Genomic DNA, 23,483 nt, shown 5'->3' with positions numbered 1-23,483 from the left:
CTTCCGGACTTGATATGGGGAAGTTGATCCACCTCAAAAATGATCTGTTGATTTACAGACGTTTCTTCCCAACGCAAATCTTTGGAAAAAGGCTTTTTTTGGCCCCACATGGCGAAACCAGAAGTTGTAATTCCACCGTTTGGCCACTATTTCCAATTTGCTTTAAAACCTAGCACTCTTTCAGGGAGAGTGAACCAAAACAGGAACACCACAACGTGGAGCCCTGAGACGCTGTAAAGCGTCATAGAGCTTTACAGAGAAGGGGAACTAAGAAGTTGGGGATAATACTCTGTGACTGCATCCCTAAGACTTACCCATTTTACATATAATTTAATCTATTGTTAATGACACTTTTTGCCAGTCAAATGTAAGTTACTATTTTAACGATATGACTTGCAGCTCTGGTATTGCTTGTCACAATATTAAGTCCTTCTGACTAGTTAATATGGCTACCTGGCAGGTAGCCAGTTAGAACGTTTTAACAGAAAGTGCAGTCCTGTTAAATTGTTTGTACAAGCATTGGAGCATCCTGCATATAACATGATCTAGCACATACATTATACCCAGAAAACATGGGTATGATCAAGCTATCGATGTCAAAAGTGTATTACCAACATTATTTGTTTCTTGTATGCTAAAACTGCATAATAATATGCATTTAAGAAGAGGAACGATGATGCAGTACCAGAAAATTAAGATTTTCTTTTAAAATGAGATGGTTGTGCTGCACTCTCCATAATGACAACTGAATGTTATTATGCAGTGATAATCATATATTGAAAGATGTGAAAGTTGCCATCAGCACTGTAGACATATTCCCCTGAACATTTTCAGGAGTCAATTTTATTTTATGACCTGACCTGTGCATATGGAACTGCATTTACATTTACTGCACCCGGCACATTTTCTATTTCATTTTAGCATTTCTAAACCAACAGACAAAGTCAAAGAAATAGACTGTGTGTTTTTTGGTAACAAATGATGGTTGTGAAATGAATGGAAAACGAGACAGTCTGATGACCATGCGCAGGCTCATATTTTTAGAATATCCAGTCAGGGCGCAGCCTATTGGGTGTCAAATAAAAGCACCTGTCTCCATGACAAAGTGCAGCCCATTCTCCTCAGCCCCAGCCACCGTCGACTAGACCCCATCTAGCATGCGGGTGTTTTTCTCCCACCAAACCAACCTCATACGCTGGACTTTGGAGGCCGTCTGTCCCTTTTATTTGCAGTTAATTTTTGCTGCCTTCACCGGGGCTCTTCACCATGAATCTTCATTTCGCCGCTGACACCCTTGAATGTGAATTCCTCATTTCCTGTCCTTTTATTTATATCTGTTGCCTGGTGATTTGATCATGCTGCGAATACAAGATTAGCAATTGCCTTGTCCTTGGTTTTGCCTCAAGGACATCTGCTCCTGAAATGTTATTGTTTGTGCTTCTTAACCCTTTGTGTCCTGGCTTCTTTTTCACCTTAGATTTTGCACTGTAGATGCAATGCTCTCTCTGCGTCTCTCTCTCTCTCTCTCTCTCTCTCCCTCTCTCTCTCTCGCTCTCTCTCTCTCTCCTCCTAAATGCATTTGTCCTTCTCAGTATTACCTGGGAACAGAGATGAAACTAACAAAAGGGCAGTTCCACCATTTAAAAAAACCATCCATTTACTGTGCCATTCCACCGCTAATTTTTTGATTTGTTTGTGCATTTATGTGTTCAATCAAACGTGTCACCTCGCAAGACACATAATTAACGCGAGGTAACGATGTCATTATGGAATGAAATGTAGGACCCTGTCTGGGCAATAACACTGTGATTGCTCTAATTATTCTCCGTGACTAACACTGTCACTTATTCCTGCACAACAAATGCATAAACTTGATAAACTTGATAACCGTGTATTTTACAGAGTGTAACCATGTTAATAGACGTTAAAGATATTAAAATGTCCATCTTCGGTTTGACCAACATATTAAAGTATGCCGTACCCACAACTGCTGACCAGTAATGTTCAGGTGAAAAACATCGAGGATGAAAACTCTTCGTGCCACGGTCTCATACCTAAAACATTTTCTATCTCTGCCTGCTCTGGGCCCGTTGATGTATATGCTGTTATGTCTTTTCTTTTCATTCTTTTTCCAACATCGGCTGTCACGTAATTTCTATAGGACCGATGAGGTGCGTTCTATAATGTCACAGTCAGACCCTCTGGAACCATGCAAGAGCACAAGAATGTAAACACAACCCTTCCCCTACACACAGCTTTGTTTTAACTAGAGCGTGGCCCCTGTTTCCAATTACCTATAGTACTTCTCAGACGCACCATGCAGCAGAATTCACATAAATGGATTGAAGGCGGCATGTTTTATTGCTGTATTTTATTGAAGAAACGATCAGAAGTGTCATTGTTATGATTTGTGTTCCTTTTGCGATTCTTGTTTTTTTTTTTAGCTTCAGTGTGCATTTTCCCCACTTTGATAGCGTTGTTGTGTATTCTCCAGTGTCACCCTTGAGTTTGGTAGAACAAAGTTTTTTTATTTTTTATTCATGTTTGTGTTTATAGTTTCCTTTTTATTAATATGTTTTCGGATGCCTGCATGCTTTACAGCGTTTTTTAATTCCCGAAGGCCTTTGTTTTATAGTGTGAGATCAATGCGTTATTTGGGCTGCGTTATTCCTCAAGGTGACTACATGTTACAGCTGCCCCAGAAACACAAAAGAACATTTTTCTTGTTTTTGTTATTTAAGATTAAGATCAATTTTCCGGTGTTTTTTTTTGTTTTGTTTTTTTACAGCAGTGGGGAGTAACAGTGATAATGGAGTTGGGTAGGAGGGAGGAGATGCCTTAGTTTTATTTAATTGACTCTGCTGTGTTGGAGTTGTGTGAAAAGGACAGAAATAGAAGGAAAAGAATGAAACTCCTTCTATTGGCTGAGTTTTAGCATCTATCAATAATTATTATCTATTTTTTATTGTGTTTTCTGCCTCTTTGTCTAGCTTTGACAAACACTTATATGTTTTTTTTGTTTCTTTAATGTTTAACTTTCCTCTCCTCTCTCCACTTCCTCCTCCTCCTCCTCCTCCTCCTCTCACCGGTCGCTCAGCTTTTCGGTCGTCGTGGTAATCACTCCCTTCAGTGTCAGCAGGGTGCGGAGTTATTGTCTTCTGTAATTAACTGGTTATCAAACAAGAACATTTCATTAAGGTACAATTAGGGGCTAATTCAGGCGGGACACCTCTGTGTCAGGATTACGATGGAGGCATATGCTCTCCCCTTGCAGCTTTGTTATTTTTAATTCATACTGACCTGCAGCCTCTGACGGCTTCAATTGCTAATGAATCCACTCACTTTGGAATAATTAGACATCCTTAGGCATGGTAATTTATTTAAAAGTATCCGTCGTTGCGCGAATCATTAGCTGTGTTAAATTGATTTGAAATTAAAGCTGCTGGGAGAAGTTTGGGGTTCATTAAAGAGGCAGCCATGGCTCTATCAATATTTAAAGGGGTGAGGGGTAAGGTTGTCAGTTTTTTTTTAGTTTTCTTTTTACATGAACTGTATTTTATTTCTTAATGGGGATTATCTGTTTGTGCTATGAAAGTCTGCGGTGTATTCCTGTATTTTGGACTTCCTAAGTCAATGCAGTCTTGTTCCAAAATACGTGACGGTATATCATGGAAGGGAAATAACAACAATATTGTAAAAAGGAATGAGTGAGAGGATAAACATCATCTCTTTAAGCAAGAGATTGTATCCGTCTTCATCCCAGTTTGTTTGCTGCTCCGTGTGCATGTCTGTTTGTTTATTGACTGTATGTGTTAGCAGCTGCCAGCCTTTGTGCATTTGGCAACCCATGAATGCTTAATGGTTATTCTACCCCACCTCTTTGAAAGAAATGACCCCGTCCATGGAGCCACAGACTGTCTCACACTGAGGATCAGTAATTACCCGCTGCATTCAAACACACATTCTCCTTCATATTAAAATGCTCCAGAGAGGAGCTGAGATCTGAGTCATCCTCATCGATATAAGGGTGGACTTTTTGCGACTTGTTTTTCCCCGCATCAAAAAGGCGGTGGCAGCTATAAAAAACCTGTGAGTGACATGTGATGACATTAACTTGAATTCCCTGTCTTAACGCATCATTTGAGGTTTATTCAGAAGGCTTGAGATTGCCTCTTTACTAACGCTGTTTTGAATTCTTTTATTTTTTTTCCCTCCCCTCCTCGTCTGAATGATTTGCTGGGACATCAGCTCTGATTAAGAGATGAGCAACAGCCTTAATAGAGGAAGAGGCTGGAAAGCAACGCACAAAATGACAAACAGCTTCTCGTTGCTCCTTTAGCGTCGCAATATTTCAAGCTCCATTTTCACATTGTTGCGCGCACGCTCTCTCTGCATTTCATTCTGGACATTTTGAAGGAATAAATGATTCAAATGCAGCAACACCATGCAGATGGCCAAATCTCCTTCACTTGATACATGTGCGGAGTGAGTTTTCCGCCACAGAGCTCACTGCCCGGGTCACACAATCACACCATGACTCCCAAAATCTCATCCACATCAGTCACTGTGGACCACTGGGTCATTTTAGCCTTTGGCATCACCTTGTAATCAATCGTTGTTGTTGTTGTTGTGTTTGCTCCTGCAGAACTACAAGAGGAAAACAGAGGCTGCTAAGAAGGAGTACCTGAAAGCCCTGGCCGCCTACAGAGCCAGTCTGGTTTCCAAGGTAACCACGGGGGTCACATCTTTGATATACATGGGTCAGCGGCGATATAAGGGATGATAAATTAGACAGAGAATTCCTCTCACTCTTATTCCAAGGAAAGGGTCCACTTGCAGCACAGAAGGGTCAGTATGTTTGTGCATGTGTGTCTGTGTGTGTGTGTGTGAGAGAGGAAGAGGAAGAGTGTGTGTGTGTGTGTGTGTGTGTGTGTCTGTGCTCAGAGGAGAACAGTGAAAATTAGGTCTCAAACACACCCAATTTGCAACCTGGAGAGGAATGAAATAACCGTACACGTCTGTGTGAGCGCGCTCATCATTGGGCACATGTAAGAACAGAAGTGGGCATTACGTATCATTTGCTGTCCTCCTGGTGTTTCTGTCCTCCCTGATGGGCCACTAATGTGCTAGCTGAGGTTTGCTCACACCTACTGCTCACTCTTTGCTGCAGTTTACTCCTGTTTAGACCAGAACGTAAACACCTTTCTAGCCGCGTTTGTCCCAAAAAAAAACGTGCCCGAAAGTTACATTTTTATAAAAAGATGATGTCATATGTTCACCAAACTCTTCGTACATCTGCAAGGCTTACACAATGGTTATCTCGGGGTGTTTCAATCTGTTGGTGCACTGCGTTTCATTTCAGTGTTTCGGCATTGTTTTCGTAACACAACTCTAAATTGCATTAGCATATACCAAGCTCCTCCTCTTCCCCCTCACTCTTCCCAGTCCTCCTTCCTCCCCTCTGCACAGCGCCGCACTTCCTCTCATGCTCATGGGCCGAAAACAAGCACCTTGATTAAGGCATGAATAGTTAATTCATCAGCCTCTTCACTGTGGCATACTTTCAACTAAAAAGACTATTCTCATCTCTTGTCTTTGCTGCAATTAGACATTCATGTCAGGGCTCCCATACAGAGGCCTGATTGATACTATATGTCGCTAGATTGCCAGTCAAAAAAGTGACAGCCAATCTGAATGCAGGGCTGAATCTCATGATTCAACGCGACTTTCTTTTTTAATTACCAATGAAGGAGTCTTTTCAAAGTGAATTGGGACGGGTGGAATTGGAGGTAATTGGAGTGTCATTTGGAGGATTCACATCTTCAGAGTGCACCTGTTGCCTTTTTGTTTTGAGACGCATGTCGGTTTGTTTGGGAGGAGCGGAAAAAACAAAAGTGTGATTGCTTCCCACTGTATGTCATGGCACTTCTCTTGTGTTCATTTGAATCCAAGAGCTCCCATGTACAGAATGTGGTTTATAAAGTCTAAATACAAAAAATAAAAAGATTACACAAATGTTTTAATCCTCGCAAACTTTAATATAAAACACATACACGCTTCATATATTTCCTCGGATGGATATAAAATCATGCAATACATCACCCTAAAATGACCCCTTAGAATAAAATATGGTGAAACAAATCACACCCACCCTCTCATGCTTTTCCTTCTCCCTTCACACCATTTCTTCAGTTTTTCATTTTCCACTTGACCCTGCAAATATATCTGACCCTCTCTTTTATCCATCCCTCCATCCCGTCCCATTGATTATTTCATGGGTTCAGAGGAATGGATGTGAGCCACTACTAAATAGCAGACCACCACACATCACTCCAGACCGTTTGACAGCTAATGAGAAACACTGGATGTATTTCATACATACACCATCTCATAAAAGAAAGGGAGACAAAAAGACCTGCAGAATAAATAAATGTGTGTGTGTCGGGTCTCACAGCATCAACGGGGGATCTGTGTAAAATAAATAAAGAGAGGAGCAACAGAGCGGTGACCGTGTTTAGCATTAGCCGCGATGGCTACACATACTTTAATTAATTCCTTTAGATAATGAATCGTATAGATTAGTGCACTCTGTTACAAAACTACCATTTAAAACCACATTTTCACATCAAATGTAAGTTTCTTGCAAGAGGAGCCATGACACTTTTCAATTTATTTCATGAAGTTGTTTGGATAATTGCCTTTGAATTTGCCAATGCCAGCTGCTCTTTTGCTTCATTGACATATTGTTTTGAAAATTTGAGCAGGCGCAAAGAATTATGGGACATTTAGTCACTATCGGCTATTGTATGCATGTTCATATCGATCTCAAACTATATTTGCATACTAATTTGTATGTATCATTTTCACACATTATAAGCAAATTAGAGACTGCGTAACAATGCTGCTTGCTTTGAGAAAGACCACTGCAAAACTACAATAGCTATTTTACACCAAAAAGGAAATGAGACAAATTGTAGATCTGCATTTCAATATGTTCAGTATTCAATTCATTTGTAGTGGTTAAGATAACGTCGTACTCATCCAAGAAGTTGCTGAGATCTGGGAACATGGCAATATCAATCCAGTCACACAGGACAAAAACATGTAAACTCTCCACATTCAGGTTGTAAACAGTTCAGCCAGTTTATCTAAATCACTTTATTTGGAGGTAAGCACACAAAATGTCATTGCGCAATGATAACAATGCAAAACAAGAATAATATCCACGTTGCAATAAACTGTTATGTATTGTAACAATGAGTGTAACCATTTTGCTTCTCCTCCGTCCACTCTAGACGTATAATGATCCCGTGGAGACAAAAACAAGCCAGGCTTCTCCACACATGATGCCAGCGAACCCGCCTCTGTATAGCGTGCCACCTCCCCCCCAGTCGTCGTCGCCCTACCTGGGGCACGGGGCCTTCCCTCTCACCGACCTGCAGAGCTACGCAGGACACGCCCCTCGCCACGCCCTGTCGCAGACGCTCAGCCAATCACAGATGCTGCCAAGCATTAGTGCCTCTCCCCCTTCCTCCTTCCAGATCAGCCCACCCCTGCACCCCCACCAGCAGCTCTCCCTGCACCAGAGCTCGCTCCTCAACCAGCCTATCCGCATGCAGCAGGTCCAGTCCCAGCCAATCATCTCTCACCAGATGGGGCTGCAGGCCTCTCTTCACTCCCCACCTCCTGGGCAGCAGGTATAGCAACAAACAGAGACACGCTCCATTCTAAGGAATAGTTTATACTTTAAGATGTTGACTTAACTTCCTTTCTTTCTCCAGGGGTTTTCCCACCTCCAGTCAGAATATCAGAAGAGTATTGGCGGTTCCCAGTCTCCAGGAGCCCCTGGCCCAGGTCCTGGAGTGGCTCAGAGCCATGACTGGGACAGTGAATACTGCAATCGGGAGTGTGGCAACCACTGCAGGTCAGTTGAGACAGAGGAGACTGTTTTATTTGCTTCCCTGAGTCTGTTTTCCGCAATAACCTATGTCACTGCATCACATCTAATCTCATAGTCTTGAAGGACATTTTGAATGGAGACAAATTCACTGAATTCAACCAAATGGACATTTTCCTTTGCTGTTTGATGCGTTTACTCAAACTAAATAAATATATATATACATATATATATATATACGAAGTAAATGCCAAGAGTTTTCCAGGTTGAATTTGTCAGATAGATATAGTCCAATCCAAGTCTTAGACCAGAGCTCCCTGAGAAACGAGCATATATCGTCTTGTCAGACGTCTCTCGCACTGCTTTCACAATATAAGTGTTGAAAATTGTCAGCTCGGTTCCAGTGAGACAGGGGAGACAGCTGGAGAGGTAATGGTGAGATAATAGAGCTTGTCATGTGTTTGTCAGACAGCAGTAAAAAAACAGATGTTCCTTACACAAGTTTTCACTGTTATTGCGCTAAACGGTTTGGCAGGCTGCGGAGTCCTGCAGCACGGCAAGATATTCAGAGGTCGTGCCAAAGTACGAGGACATGTTTCCTTTAATTTGCAGGCTTTAGTTTGAGGAAGGTAGAAGTAACAGAATGGGCTTAAATTGTGGGCATTAAAAGTATCTGCAATTTGAGAAAAATATACCTCCTTTTGTGCTTGAAGCCTTCTTCTCTTCACCGGTGTGTCTTTTGTTCGTCATCTAACCTGGGCTTCTGATTTTTTTGTTTCTCTCCAGTGGCAGCATGATTGGCAGGGACAAGCCACTCTACCTCACCTGAAACTGAAGATCATGCTCGGTCGACAAATACGACACAGAGAAGTCTCCTCTCACCCCACATCCCCCTCGCCCCTCTCCCCTCAACCCTCTCCTGACGCACGCACACTTACACACAGTCTCAACATACAATAAGATGCATTCATATACAAACACTCACACACACTCCCAAACCAACACCACCAACACCTTTTTTTTTTTTTTTGTCAGTGTAATGATTATTTCTTTCAGTTTCTAGAAGAATTTGTGACCAGAGTTTTTTGACTAGATGACTGCTGTCTGTACCACTTAATGTATTAGCAGTCCTCCTGCTGTTTAAAATTTGCCAAGCACTTATAAGGCCCCCCCCCCCCCCCCCCTCCCCCCTCCGGCTCCCACCCTCCTCTCTGAGTTGTGTGTCTATGGCAGCTCGGATACAGCCCGGGCTGTAGAGCACTCCTCTTCTGTGTCACCATCAGAGTCCCCTCAGGGACCCCATCCAGCTTTAATTAGAATAAGAAGAAGAAAAAATATACACTCTTCGACTTCTTTAATCATTTTAATTTCCTTTTGTGTTTTTTTTTTATTTTCCTTTTTGTTGTTATTGTTGTTTTATTTATTTCTGGCTTGCAAAACTGTTTTTTTTTTTTGCCAATAAGCGTCGGGCCCTGTACTGTAGAAAAATATTAACTTCTAGTAGGTTCAGCGCAGGCTTTGATGTTATGGTAGCTTTGCTTAAGGGCCTGCAAATTGATACAAAAAGCTTGGGTGGGGAAAAGAAACAAAACAAAAATAATCTTTTTTTAATATTAAAGACCTGTTGAGGTCTACTGAGCGGTCACAGTGTGATTGTAAATATCACTTTTATGGGATCAAATTGGGAATTGGAAGTCCAGATAGATTTGTTTCTTCTTTAATATTACATGTAAGTCATTTTGTGTGTGTGTGTGTGTGTGTGTGTGTGTGTCGGGACGTTAGAATGTACCCCATTCATGACGCGTGAAGTTGAGTGTGTATGTGCACGGACACACACTCGTGCGCAAGAGTGTGTCAGCGTTCGAGTGTCGAGTCTTTCTCGTGAATTTTAACAGCCGTGTGCAGCTGGATTTCAGAGGAGTATTTCACACTCTCGTTCTTGCATTAAATCTGTGCTCACTGGTGTGTTTTTTTTTCCAATAAAGTTCAATCTAAAACTGAATACACAATATGTGTCCTGCAGATCATCAAATGGAAAGAGCCAGGTGAGAGATGGAGAGGGAAGAGATAGAAAGAGAGAAAGAAACGCCACGAGATAGAATGAGATATAATGTTGCGGTTGGAGGAAAAATAAAAGATATTGCTTTAAAATGCCCCCCCACCCCCCTCTCCCCTCACCTCCCTTTTCTTATTTTCTCTGACCATAATGTCAATTTTGTCTCCTCGACATGCACAAGTGAAGTAATGAAATATGTGAATGGAGCCATCACATCCACATTACAGTGATTTTTATAAGTTTCTACTTGGTGTTTGGTTGTGTTTATCTCATCTTTTTTAACTTTTTGTGTGATTAACAGAAATGCATTTTGCTGACAAAGACATCTGTATTTATCTCTTTACTGTTGCATAATTTCAGTTTTAGTTGTTACAGAACTATAACATTTTAAGTTGTGTAAAAAAAAAAAAAAAAAAACCTGCCAATTGTAGTTATTTTATTTGTAAAGCCAGTAATGATAAATATTTTAAATGGTTATCAATATATTGTTTCCGCTAGTTATCCATCAGCCATTTATTTGACAGGTTTTCTTATTTATGAAAGAAATTAGATCACTTTTGCTTCTTACAATGGAGGTGTATTTCTATTCTTATTTTATTGTTTCATTTCCTTTGGTTTGATAAAAAATGATGATGATCACAACAATGATTATTTTTTCTTTTTCTTTTTTACATTTTGGGTGCTGCTCCCTTTTCCCCCCCTTGCCAGCAGCATCTGTTTGTGTCACAATGCTTCTTTTATTTCAAACCTGCATAATAAAAAAAAGTTTAAAAGTGATCATTCCCTGCAGACTCCTTTTGTCTCTTTTTTTCTAACGAGATGATCACACATTTGTTTTCATTTTGTAAGACATGATAATCATTTCAAAGATCCACGAACACCCCCAACTTACCAAACCGTACAGTGTGTTTGCACTTAAGAGGGTCACATTTGTATCCTATATTTATTTTTAGCTCAGGACTCCAATGGCATTAGCTAATTAGCCGTGGATACAGAGTACGCCAGCCAGCGTGGATATTGCCAGTAAACTATCTTAACAAACAAGAGAGCAGATGCGAGAAGACGTTTGCTTTGCTTGTGAAAGTGGTGCATCGTAGGCGTCTAGTGTGAGATAAAGAGAACAGAGAAATGCAATGTGCACACAAACTCAGGCAACCGTCCAAGTACTGATTTTACCCCAATTGCACACAAGTCTTCTTAGAGACTTTCTGAGAGAGAGACGGAGAGATTGAAATGGAACTGTCACGATCCCTCTATTCAATGTTTTATTCATTTTACGTCTGCCCGCCGTCTCTTCCTCAATAGTATTGAATTGGCAAATAGATCATTATTGGACAATTGGAGAACCTGCCACTTTGTGATATGACACACATTATATGAAAACCACAGTCATACATTCTTAATACAATGCAATATAAAAGAGGCTTTGGGTGCTGCCACACAGCACTGGCTGTGCCTTTTGTGTACGCAGTCATGTGTTTGTATGAATAGCTGTGTGTTTTTTCTCTCTTTTTTCTGTTTGGGTGTTGTCTCCCCTCTCTAGCTGCAGTTATATTCGTACATACATGGTAACTATCTTATTTCCTTTACTACATATTCCCTCTGCTATACACATATGTGCCGGGAGTCATTATTTCTGTAGTAAATACTGCGAGGAGACGGTATCGCTTTGACACTCCCGTCAGCGCCCTTAATCCCATCTCTCGTCTCAGAGTCAAAGTCATGAGGCCGACAGAGAATGAAAAGCTACAATTTATGGTGGAGGACGCCATTGAGAAGCGGTGAATGCTGCGGTGTTGTTGGATAGCAGAGAATCCAAAAGACCACTGCAGCGATGGCATCGGTAATAACAGGCTGGTTGACAAAGACAAGGTCGATGTGGTATCCATCTAGAGAGAAATATAAGTGATGCAAAACCACTATAAACTCACTGGTTAATACTGAATCAAGTGTGATTTTTTTATATATTTGTAAAGCTTTGACATTGATGCAGGTTAATTTATCAGCCCGGCAAGATTCATTTATGAAAACGTGCCTTTATCAAATCCAAATTAAATTTAAATGAGTCACCTCAGCACTATTTTGTGTTCCCTTTTAGTCCAATGTGTTTAATATGCTCTTCAGGCTACATTTAATAAGTAAAACAGAGATTTTATTCTGTCCATGAGGAGCTTTCATTTAACCAAAACATGTATTGAGGTTTAATTAATGATGAAAGAAGTGTCTAGTGTCCTTAACATTACATTTATTATCCAAATGTTGGATTCAACAAATTCTGCTAAATGTTTGTCAGTGCTGAAATCTGTCTGCCTGACTGCCAGATCATATATTTCTTTAGATGTTTATTTAAGTATGCAACTGAATATAGATACAGCCGTGCATGTACAACAGGTTGCGCATGTTTGTAGATGATGAATCTGAGGTCAACCTCAGCGTGTGTGAGCCTTCGTTTGTGGAGTCGCTCAGCTCACGACGGAACATTTCCATCACCAACAGGCTCGTAAGATCCACCCCGTCAAAAGCAAATTGTTTTCTTAAAAAATGTACTTTTATTTGCTGGATGTTGTGGTGGAGCAATGCGAGATCCCATTTCAAGTGAGCGTGAATATAAATATGGTTAATCTGAGAACTAGGGAGCTGGAGTTTATCTGTCCTTTGGAAGTGGTGCAGGCCAGAAGGTCAGTGCTGTGGGTGAACTAAAGGCTCAACTGAAGGCAGAGAGCACCAAACACAGCAGGCCTTTTCACAGACCAGCTAATGTAGCATACAGGCAAAACGTTTCAGTTGCAACCTCTGTGCTGCGGTGGAGCATCAAGCAGCAGGAAATGTGGGTGGTTTTAACAAGAAATGGGTTTCGCTTTGTGTTCAGAATCAGTTAGGGTTTCTTTTTTTTTTGTGCTGACTCTACTGCACATAATGAACTAGTACATTAACAAAAACACAATGTAGCTGGCAGATCTTTGCATTAACTATTACAATCGTCCAGAATTAATTCCGCTTTACTTTTAATTCAACAATTTAGCAAACGTTTATATTTGTTGAAGACCTCTTTGTGGAACAAAATGGGTTATGATTATTTTTACCTTCCAGCTGCAGCTTGCATACAAAAAAACCAGAAGGAAACAAGGGGTGACAAAATATAACACATAGGACATAAAACGTGAGGCACAAAGCACACTTGTGGTTTCACACCTGTAGATGTTTACGTCATCCAGCGTATATATGCTATGTCAGTGTTGATAACCACCAGGTACTGCCTGCTAAGGTCAAACTGTGTCCATTTCCTGTTTTTCTGATAATACAAATAATAAAAATGTTTGGTTAAAAGTGGTTGCATTGTCCTTTAAAGAACAAGGGCTGCAATTTTCTTTTACACAGAAAGTTCCCCTGGGACTCATTGTGAAACATCAGGTGATGAAGAATGTGTCTTTATGACTGGATTCAACCAAATTTGAATGTCTAAATAATCAATTTGGTTTCTTTTTTTCACACACTAAAAAAAAAGTATTCCATCCATCTTTTGTCCAAAAGAACACAACTACTTATAGTGACTTACACACAAAATCAAACAAGCCGGCAAGTGGTGCAAATACCAACACGTTCTCACTCCCAACTCGTCACATACAGCAGACGCTTGGTGAGCAGCCCGTGCCATCACTTTGTAACACACTGGGGAACCCTTCAGCATCACTTTTCAACGTGCAGGGTGGTCCGGTAGACTTCAACACGTGGCTAACGTTGTATGTGACATAAGTTATGTACGTTACTCAACTTAAGTACGTTGGTTTGTTTTAGCAAACAAAACTTGGCTAGGTTAAGGGAAAGATCACGGTTTAGGTTAAGATAAGTGTGACGTAACTTAAAGGGAAACTTTGTCGATATACAAGCGGCTTCATACCGTTGCAATACGATGTCATCCGGCAGCCTTTTGCCGGCAGGTGAGCGGGGAGCTGTGGGTGCCGGTAACACGGAAGGATGCCCAATGTTCATTTGCACATACCACCCACATTGCAACAATGCCAGGACGGCTGAAATCGTCAGTTTCCCTTCAAGACGATGACTCCCAAAATGATATAAATGTTAGAGAGTAGGCCTACCAGCAACAGGCGCACTTTGGAAATGGTCGCAGTTTTAAACACGGGGTTAAAGTGAACCTAATATTGACCGTAAATATGAGTAGTAATAAACTGCTTGACAACCAACAAAAACATGAACATGTGGCCTTACAAATTCCATACCCAACTGCAGATACTACATGCTTTACATGTTTTAAATACATAAAAACAATGTTAAATGATAAGCAAAAACTACATATTTCCTTTTCTTTCTAAGCTCTCTTTCAGAGAAGCCTCTGATTGTGTTAAATGCGTATGCAATCTTTCAGAAGTTGCCTATGTCCAGCAGATTTCCTCTTGCCTTACTAGGAATAGAAAGTGATGTGAACAGGCTGATATTGCACTTTTGATCTTTCACGGACACGTGGAAATTGGGGTTGAGAGAGAACATTAAGCAAATGGTGGCTGGAAGAGAGACTTGTTTGATAAGAAGTCTCCCTCTCATTTGGCTGTGGGCTGTACGGGGCAGGAGCCCACATCCCTGAAGAGAAACCACCGTGTTCTCTGACTAAGAGGTAAAATAATAGTGGCCCACATTTCTCCATCTCAGCAGTTCTGATGTCTTGACTTGAAGTGGAGATGAGTCAGATTGAGAACCACACACATAACTATTTTCTCATCACCCCAGCAGTCGTGTGTGAAAGTCAGGTCTCTTTATGCCCTGGATCACCTCAGACTGGAGCCACAAAAACGGGACCAGCCGTATGCAGTCATCTCAGATGTTTGTTAAACGCCACAGCTGCTCTATTTGAGCAATATCGCCCACACATGCTGCACCTTAGATCCTCCAATAATTGCATGTCGGAGAGAGAGTGTTAGAGAGAAATGATTGTGTTAGTGTAACAAGGTTCTGGTCCAGATGTTTGGGATTAAAGGCTTGTTATGAAAATACAAAATAGTTACACAGGAGGTAAGGTATTCAGCTCTGTCATGCACATGGCATGTAGCAGTATTTAAACAGGCTTGAAGATGAGATTGGGAAAGGATTCAGTTGAATACAGTGCAACATGTTGGCATGTTGTATAATAGACTGTCCTAGCATTTGGTTGGTGAAAAAGGTCCATGTTCTTAAAACCGGCACCATAGCAACCAAGCTGTGACACATGCTTTGCCAACATACAGTAAATGTAACTTCACAATGCATTTTTACACTTGCACTCATTGCTGAGACACCCTGTGAAACAGCATTGCTCAATTTACTCATTTAATTATCAAGCACAATATTTAGGAAACATTTAGGAAAATAAAAGCATTTAATGGTTATTTGGAAATGTTCTTGCCTGTTTACCCCCAGATTGAATTATGAGATGTTCCTCTTTGTTTATTCACTCACTCACAGCAGCAAACTGCAACTAATTACTTCTAGTGCAGAAAAAAGATGTCACCGCTATTTCATCTGTGCAGAGAAACCAATCAATTTCTCCAATGCAGTGGCAAATATGGTTATAAAAATGATACATATTGCTTCAGAGGAAATCTTTCTATTGACAACATACAAACAAAAGACCATTCAAAAATGGTCCAGACATGCCAACACCAAAAATGAAACCGAATTTTGCCAAGTAAATCAGGAAGACATGAGGGCTGCGTACAGGCTGTTAGCAAGCTAACATTAGCGCTCATAAGACTAAATATTTGTCTGCCTCAATAGAGCAGAAACTGCTGCACTAAGTTAGAACAAAGGAACTACGCAGCACAGTGTTTTGACATGGGCTTAAAGGAAATATTTCTTCATTAGGGTTGGCTTATGCTACTCCGCTTGTAAAAATACTGAACCTCTTGAAGAAAAAAAACGGAAAAAATGAGAAAGCTAGCAGCGGCTAGTTGATACAACGGCCTGACCCTGAACACGTTTAGCAATTGCATGTTCTACTTTGACTATAAATAAACAGTTTATCCAGGAGGAATTTCCATTTTACTCGGCAAAAATGAATCAATAAGTTATTTCCACCTAAGTACTATAAAGTACTCTAGCCATGCAGTAGAATCCGTTTGCTGAGGTTTTTACACCACCTCCGCCTAAGTGGAATGAGCTCCGTATGACATCGCAAACTTGCCAAGACTCTAATGGCTGATTTATTTTCTGTTTAAATAATATTGTCACATTCTTGGCATATTTAATATAATAGTTAATTTGAGTGCCAACTCAAAGTAGAGTGAGAACATTCTTTTCTTTCTTTCGGTGTGTCGAGTATTTCTCCTTTTACGAATCGTTGTGCTTATTTACCTGCAGATCCAGAATGCTTTGTGCTTGTCTGCAATTTTCACATTTCAAAGCCGACACGTCATTCCATCTCTAAGCCCTATCACTCTTCATTTATGTCCGTGAGATCAACTTTCTTTCTACCCAAGGGATATTTGGTTTTGTCAGGTGCTTCTGCATTCATTAACAAATACACCAGAATCTTTACCTGGTATTTCTGGAGTTTTCTCTCTTTTTGTCTCTCAGCCAAGTAATGATACTTTCTGTCACTCCAAAGGCTTTTCAATCAGTCTCCCTGGTTTTAAAGAAATCGACTTAAAAGGTTTGGAGGAGGTGAAAATGTGAATTGAATTCTAACTTGGGACTCAATTCAAAGGATCATTCCGGGCTAAATCATTGGCAGAGAGTTCCAGGTGCTGACACACGAACCCTGATGAAGGCCACATGGTGCCGAATAAATATTACTTCTCAGTTAAAGGCTATTTTCTCAATGTTACGCATATATTCTTTAAATCTTGTCAGCACAAGACAGCAGAAAACATCTCTGGCATCACCAAAGTTAGTAGGATCATCCAATCCATCCAGTAGTTGATATTTCAGTCCACCGACAGACCACGATTATAAGAGACACGATACTAACATCACTAAAAAGACGAAGTTCTTCAGTATTCTGGAACCCTCATTTAGACAACCTTGAAACAATCCCGAAGATGAAGACGCGGTGATACATAAACCTCAGCTTCACTCACAACCTCCAAAAACCCATTGATTTTTCTCTTCTCTCTCATATAAACGGTAATTTGCTAATATATGAACAGACCAATACCAACTCACTGATTTAGTGGACTCCTTTACTGTGAACCATACATTCATATTATACACACTGCAATTGTATCATTCATTAGTAGCTTTAATTGCATTTGTTAACCGTGAGCCAGTAATGACTAAAATCCTGTTTTCTTCTCACACCCACATACACACAGCTCGCGGCCTCTTCTTTCTCCGCTTGTCAACCACAGATAATAAACACTAGAGAACATTCAGGAAAAAAAACACTTTAATATGTTTCCTTTTTTTAAAAATGGATCATCAAATTAATGGAAACTGCTCAATAACTGCTTCAGCGAGGAATGCTTCCCACCTAATTGAATTAGGGTTTTCATTTCTGTGATTTCTGTGTTTGTTTTTGGCAGCTGCCATCTGTTTGCCTGGGACCAGCTCTATTAATAAGCTATTCAGATTGAGATGGGGCTTTATTCCAGCAACTGTTTCTCACCTTCTCTCTCGCCCTCTCTCTCTCTCTCTCTCTCTCTCTCTCTCTCTCTCTCTCTCTCTCTCTCTCTCTCTCTCTCTCTCTCTCTCTCTCTCTCTCTCTCTCTCTCTCTCCCCTTTCTCGCTTCCTCGCTCACTCAAATGATTGTCATGGAAATCATCAGAGGTGCCAAACCACAAACAAAAGAAAGAGCTTCAACATACACCTGAGCCAAAAAGAACAGAACTGCAGTCTAATTACGATGGGGACAATTAAGACTGTGCATATTTATTGACAGGGGACTTCACACAGGAGCATATGCTCATGAATACCAAAAATGAAGGCAGGATGGGGTGGGGGTGGTGGTGGTGGTGGATCTGAATGTCTATATGATGGTGTTGCTATGAGAAAAAAAAACATTTCAACCCTAGAAGCCTGGTAGGCAATGCAAATGTACTATTTTATTATGGACTCAGTTTGTGCAATGTTTTGATGTAACACCTTTCTGAAAGCAATCTGGCCAATTTCCACTGCCTCAAACAAACGAAGATAAAAAAAACTTAAGTGTGCTCATCATCACCAGCTGCCAATATTAACCCCCATTGTCTCTCTTTTCTTTTTTTAACCCCTTCTGTTGACAGCTACGGTCTCCTTTCAATGTTTCTAGAACAAGGAATTCCAATCTGGGCTTTGCTCAGTATTCCGATCACACGCCTCTCTCCTCCAGTAATACAAGTCTACTTTAAAATTCATAACTACATTTGGAAAGAATAAAAGGGTACCCTGATGGAATATTTCCAAGGAGCTTACTTGAGCGAAAATACAATTCGCTTTGGCATATTTAATAACCCTAACCTGGTCTTTAAGACATACAGTAGTAATAACAATATTAAAAAAATACTGGTGACTGGAAAAAAAATGAAATCCAAGCTATGCCTTAGCATGAAATGAGTAGCAATAATTCCTGCCTCTAGGAAGGGGATGAGAGAACGATAGAGAGAATGAAGGAAAAAGGGGGGAAGTGAATGAGACAAGAGATGGAGAGAAGCCTCGTCAGAGTTAGAAAGAGTCAGCTCAGCTCAACTCTCATTTTCTGCCTTTTTCTTCCTCTCTTCTTCTGCCTGGGAGGCAGTTTGAATTGAATCAAACAACCTAGATTGATTAAGCTTGGATGAATGACTTTCCAATGACACAGGACTCAGCTTTCGCCCTCACCCCATCCCTCTGTACATATTTGACATGGTTATTGAGGAGTCGATGTGAAAGTGATTGCGCAGTTGATTCTTTTGGATTCTGCGCAAGGTTGAAACGTTCTACCTCGACCGACTGTTGTCGCCATTGTTCGTTTCCTTGAAAGTCCCCGTTTGATTCCTGTTGAATCCTGCTTTGATTCGAATGCCTCTCAGGGAAGAGAAGCACAATGAATAAGTGTGAGAAAATAGATAACATGCTCCTCCAATTGGAATATGAATTGCTCAGCTCGAGCTTTAGTATTAATCTCTTGCCCTCTTTCCTCTCTCTAGTCCTTTTGTGTTAAGTGGGAGAAGGAAAAAAATATAGAGAGAGAGAGAAAAAAACTAGAAATAGAGTATTGAATATTGTGGGATGTCCTGTTCTGAATTAGGTCAGGACCAATCAAAGCTTAAATGTTCTCTCTCTCTCTCTCTCTCTCTCTCTCTCTCTCTCTCTCTCTTTTTCTCTCTCCTCACTGAACACTCTCTTTGTGATTCCTCTGTATGGAGGGACAGAGACCCCTACTGTTTCTGAACATACATTAAAACCAGTCAGACCTCTCCTCCTTCAATAATCTACTGCCATCTGTCTGCTATGATACACACTGCAGTATATGATGTAACCAGGGTCCACAGCGTGCTGCTACATATACAGCCATGTCACATACTGACACCATGGCATTTCTCTTACTCTTGGGCAGTAGTGAAAGAAGTATTTAGACCCTTAGTTGTTTGGCAATTTGCCAAGACAGCAGCTAAGATAGCTGTTGAGTTAGTTTATATACTGAACAGTGTGCGTCCTTTTTATTTATTTTTCTATACACTCTTTTAGTTTTAGAAATATTGATTGCTTTTATAAATGCTCTCACAGAGTGATGAAAGACAGACAGTGACTGTCAAGTTTAAATGAACTGCAGCGCATTGAGAGGGTTGGACTGGATGTTGTTGTTTTTTCTGTTTGTCAGTTGTATTAAATCCTGCGTGTGCTGTGTGAAAAAATATTGAAAAAGCTGGTAACAAAAAGCTTACTTGAAAAAGTAAAAATGCAGTACTGTATAAACCTTCCAGCATTTAATATCTTTACCTATATACCTTTGTATTATGAGAAAAATGTACTTTAAAGAACGTCCCCTGTCACAATATTACATTTTATACTATTGGATTGTTACTTTTAATGCATTACTGTGTACGCAGCATTTTATAGTATAACTGGTCAAAGTGGAGCTATACTGTTGGTTACATTAATCATAAAGATTCATATTTTATAAGGTCACTGAATGATTTAAAATCTGAAACAGTAAGGTTTCTAGTTACTAGAAATGCTAAATAAATGTAATGGAGTAAAAGGTTTTAAATAAATGACATTGCAGCACTGATCTCAGATGCACAGACCCAGGAGTTTAGCCAAATGTTGTGAGATTGGCATCCACAAGCTTTTATTTAAATTTGAATTATTATGCACAGCATTGTAAAGAAAGCCTGCTGATCTGCAGGACAATATGCACAGCTTTCATAATGACGATGATTATAGTGAATATATTGACGAGTGTAACTGGACAAAAGGTGGGAAAAAAAAGCAAGTAGCTGGACTAGTGATTCTGATCAACACTTGAACTATTAGTTGCTGTTCATTTTACAAAAGTGATGCTTCACTTGATGAACTCTAACGGAGTAATAAAGTGTAAAAATGATGCCAAATGGACACGCTGGGCCTGAGCCATCTCAGGATGCTTCCTGCACAATTATTTAAGAGGACATTTTAATGTTGTCATTTAAAAAACACATATCAACTTTCATTGCTTGTCATTAAAATTAAAATAACTGTTCATCTTTGTTTAATTTATTAGTTCAACAAATAATTTGACACGGTACAAACGATTAAAAATGAGAAGAGAATTTGTAAAAATGACAGATTGTAATTGGTTTAACTTTTATAACACGGAGCGTGGAACCTTAGACTATTTTTACCGAAGCCATAAACCAGGACCATAAAACCTGTCATTAGTCTGGAATTGGGAAGAGAGAGAGAGAGAGAGAGAGAGAGAGAGAGAGAGAGAGAGAGAGAGAGAGAGAGAGAGAGAGAGAAGCCACAGTTATGAATACATTTTATTGACTACATGCAGGAGCTGGAGCGCAATATTAATCATGTTTATTTAGTTGTAGTGCAGCAAATAAGAAGACTGAACCACTCACTCAATGGTGTTTTGTTCATTTACTCCTGATATTACAGTTGGATCATATCAGTGTTTTGGTGCGTTTTAGCCCGTTTATATTCACAACCCCTTTTTGCCAACCACTTGCCAAAGTATGTTTTCTACATTAAATTCTTTCCTCAATCTTCCAAAGAACAACCGGTAATTTCATTATTGGCTTATCTGAAATGTCTGTTTTGCATTATCATGCTACAGCCAAATAATGTACAATCTGGGCTAAAACATCCCCAGTACAGTCCTTTAAAAAGGAGTGTGCATATATCTTGATCAGTTCATTGTTGTACGTCTGAATTCACACAATATTCCTGGTTATTGTTGGGATTCGAACAAAGACAATAATGCCTGATTGGCCAAAGTGTTAACATTGCCTATTCAATCTTATTCAGAGTCAATATTCCTTCTTCTTTGTGTGTGATAGTGTTTGCTCTGCTTCAACACAAAACAAGGGATTGCAGAGCGCATGCATTTTCTCCTCGACCCTTTCCTCACAAACATCATATTTTCCCCCGAACAATTCTCTCGCCCTTCCTCTCCGTCCTAAGTGCCCTTCCATTTTTGTTAATCAAAATATATTCACGCAATCTCCTCCTCCTCTCCAGCGGATCTGAGGGGCTGATTGGCAATTTCAGCAGCGAAAAACCATGGTTCAGGGGAAGAGATGGACGCGGCCAATCTGAGAGCTCCCTGCCGTTACCATGGTAACATCTCAACAAGAGGAGCGGGGGGCTCAAAGGGGAGAAAGGAGAGAGAGAGCGAGAGAGAGAGAGAGAGACGACATGATCAAATGTGAACACTCTATTCTGATTTGACTGGGCTGATGTATACAAGTCACAGTTTGTTATTACTCGACTCTCCCACTTCCATTTGTTGTTCAGGCACACACGTGTGCAAGTGCTCACGTGTGTTCGAGCAGCATGATGCACGCACACGGACTCACACTTTACACGGCGTCTGCGCCTCGCTGATAACGCTGCCTCGTGGCAGTAAAAGCATTTAAGAGGGGAACTGTTTGCTCGCTCCTCTTACAATGGCTAGCAGCAGGCCTAACTGTCTCCATCACACACCCCCGCTGACTTAAGCATCTCATCATCATCATCATCATCATCATCGCTGCTCTTCCCATTCTACAGATCTGTCTGGACTTAATAAAACTGTCAAGACCACCAACTGGGACTGTTAAATGAAAACCGCGCCGAAGACTAGATCTGCTGTCTGAAGCATGAGCAGTGGAACAGATCGTTAAAGGCCGTGAGATATGACATCAAAAGTTGCAGCTGGATATGAAAAGTGGATTATAGGACTGATTTAAAAAAAAGGACTCTACAAGGCTGTTGCAGCAGATGGATAGATGGATGGGGCGATAGATAAGACTCTTTTATTCAATCCTTTTTTCACAAGGAGGCTCAGGGTCCCAATAGTTGATTTCACTCCTTGTAAGGCGTTTTCTTCCTTTCATTTTTGAGAATCATCAGGCGATTAAAGCGCCAACAAACAATTAGGAATATGATGTGAGAGTGTGTGCTTGGGAGACAGGTGTCACCTCCACCATGACTTTGGAATTTGGATTTTCGAATTTGGATTTTCTTTGATGATGGCGAGCAGTAACAGTGACATAGGCAACCAACACAATAACAAAGTTTCGGTGAAATGCATTTTTCACCCCCAAGGCCTCTAAAGCTGCTTTAATTGATTCTTTTTGTGGCCACAAGTGGCAGTGCAGAATAAACTGAAATCTCAACATTGACCGTATACGGTTGTTGTGGCTAACATTTTAGTAACCAGATACCTATTTATACATATAGCAGACACAAAGAGTTATAGCATTCAATTGGAGTCGTGTTCCTGGCCACCTGATGAATTGGAGTCTGTTATTCACTGTGCTTTTGGCACTTTTGGCTCCGTTTTTGGTCACCACCGGCTCTTGAGGAAAATGCTGCACTAACTTCACCAGCTAGTCGCTTAATTTGTCTGTTTGCTGGCGGACAGGTAGTGTTTGTGTGCTAAAACAGATGCCTGCGGCTGCTGGAAAAGAGGCTCATGAGGTTCAAGAGCGATGGGAATGAACCAATAAGATGCTGCCTGGAAAAAACAAAACAAAAAGCTGAAAGATGCTAGAACGCCCCATGGAGAGGAATTGCAGAGTTAAGTGTCACTTCAAGCAACACTCTCCACGTTACCCATTTCATCTGGAACACTGCGTAAGATGTTCATTCGCGCAGCTTCACAAAGTGACAGTGTGTAGAATTTAGGGGGATTTATTGGAGGAAAGGTTTCTGGTAGTTGCAATCTGCAAACTCACTGCTAGATGCCGGCGAAAACCTATACGCGAGACCTTTAACCGGTAAACTGTAACACATATTGTAATTCAATCGGAGTTTTTGTTTGATATTCAAACTACATTGCAGAAAATAACTAAGTGTGGATGTGTTCTGTGTTTTCAGTTGAGCCTTAGTCTTTAGAGAAGCAAATGAAAGGAATAAAATAACCAAGAGTGACATTAATACGTAATCAATAA

The 23,483-nt window shown here is 40.5% G+C and overlaps 1 protein-coding gene across 1 annotated transcript in view; it reads left to right on the top strand.

Annotated features, from left to right (window-relative positions):
• Positions 1-9,061, top strand: part of tox2 (TOX high mobility group box family member 2) — an 85,532-nt gene extending 76,471 nt beyond the window's left edge. Inside the window, exons 7-10 of the mRNA XM_079156598.1 lie at positions 4,646-4,726; positions 7,296-7,697; positions 7,782-7,924; positions 8,684-9,061. Of these exons, the coding sequence (XP_079012724.1) occupies positions 4,646-4,726; positions 7,296-7,697; positions 7,782-7,924; positions 8,684-8,726 (669 nt within the window). The 3' untranslated portion in view covers positions 8,727-9,061. The remainder of the gene's footprint in view (positions 1-4,645; positions 4,727-7,295; positions 7,698-7,781; positions 7,925-8,683) is intronic.
• The last annotated feature ends 14,422 nt before the right edge of the window (positions 9,062-23,483 follow it).

The sequence above is a fragment of the Pholis gunnellus genome (genome assembly GCF_910591455.1).
Source record: "Pholis gunnellus genome assembly, chromosome: 3".
NCBI classification, from domain to species: domain Eukaryota; kingdom Metazoa; phylum Chordata; class Actinopteri; order Perciformes; family Pholidae; genus Pholis; species Pholis gunnellus.
This window is presented reverse-complemented; position numbering and strand designations above follow the sequence as displayed.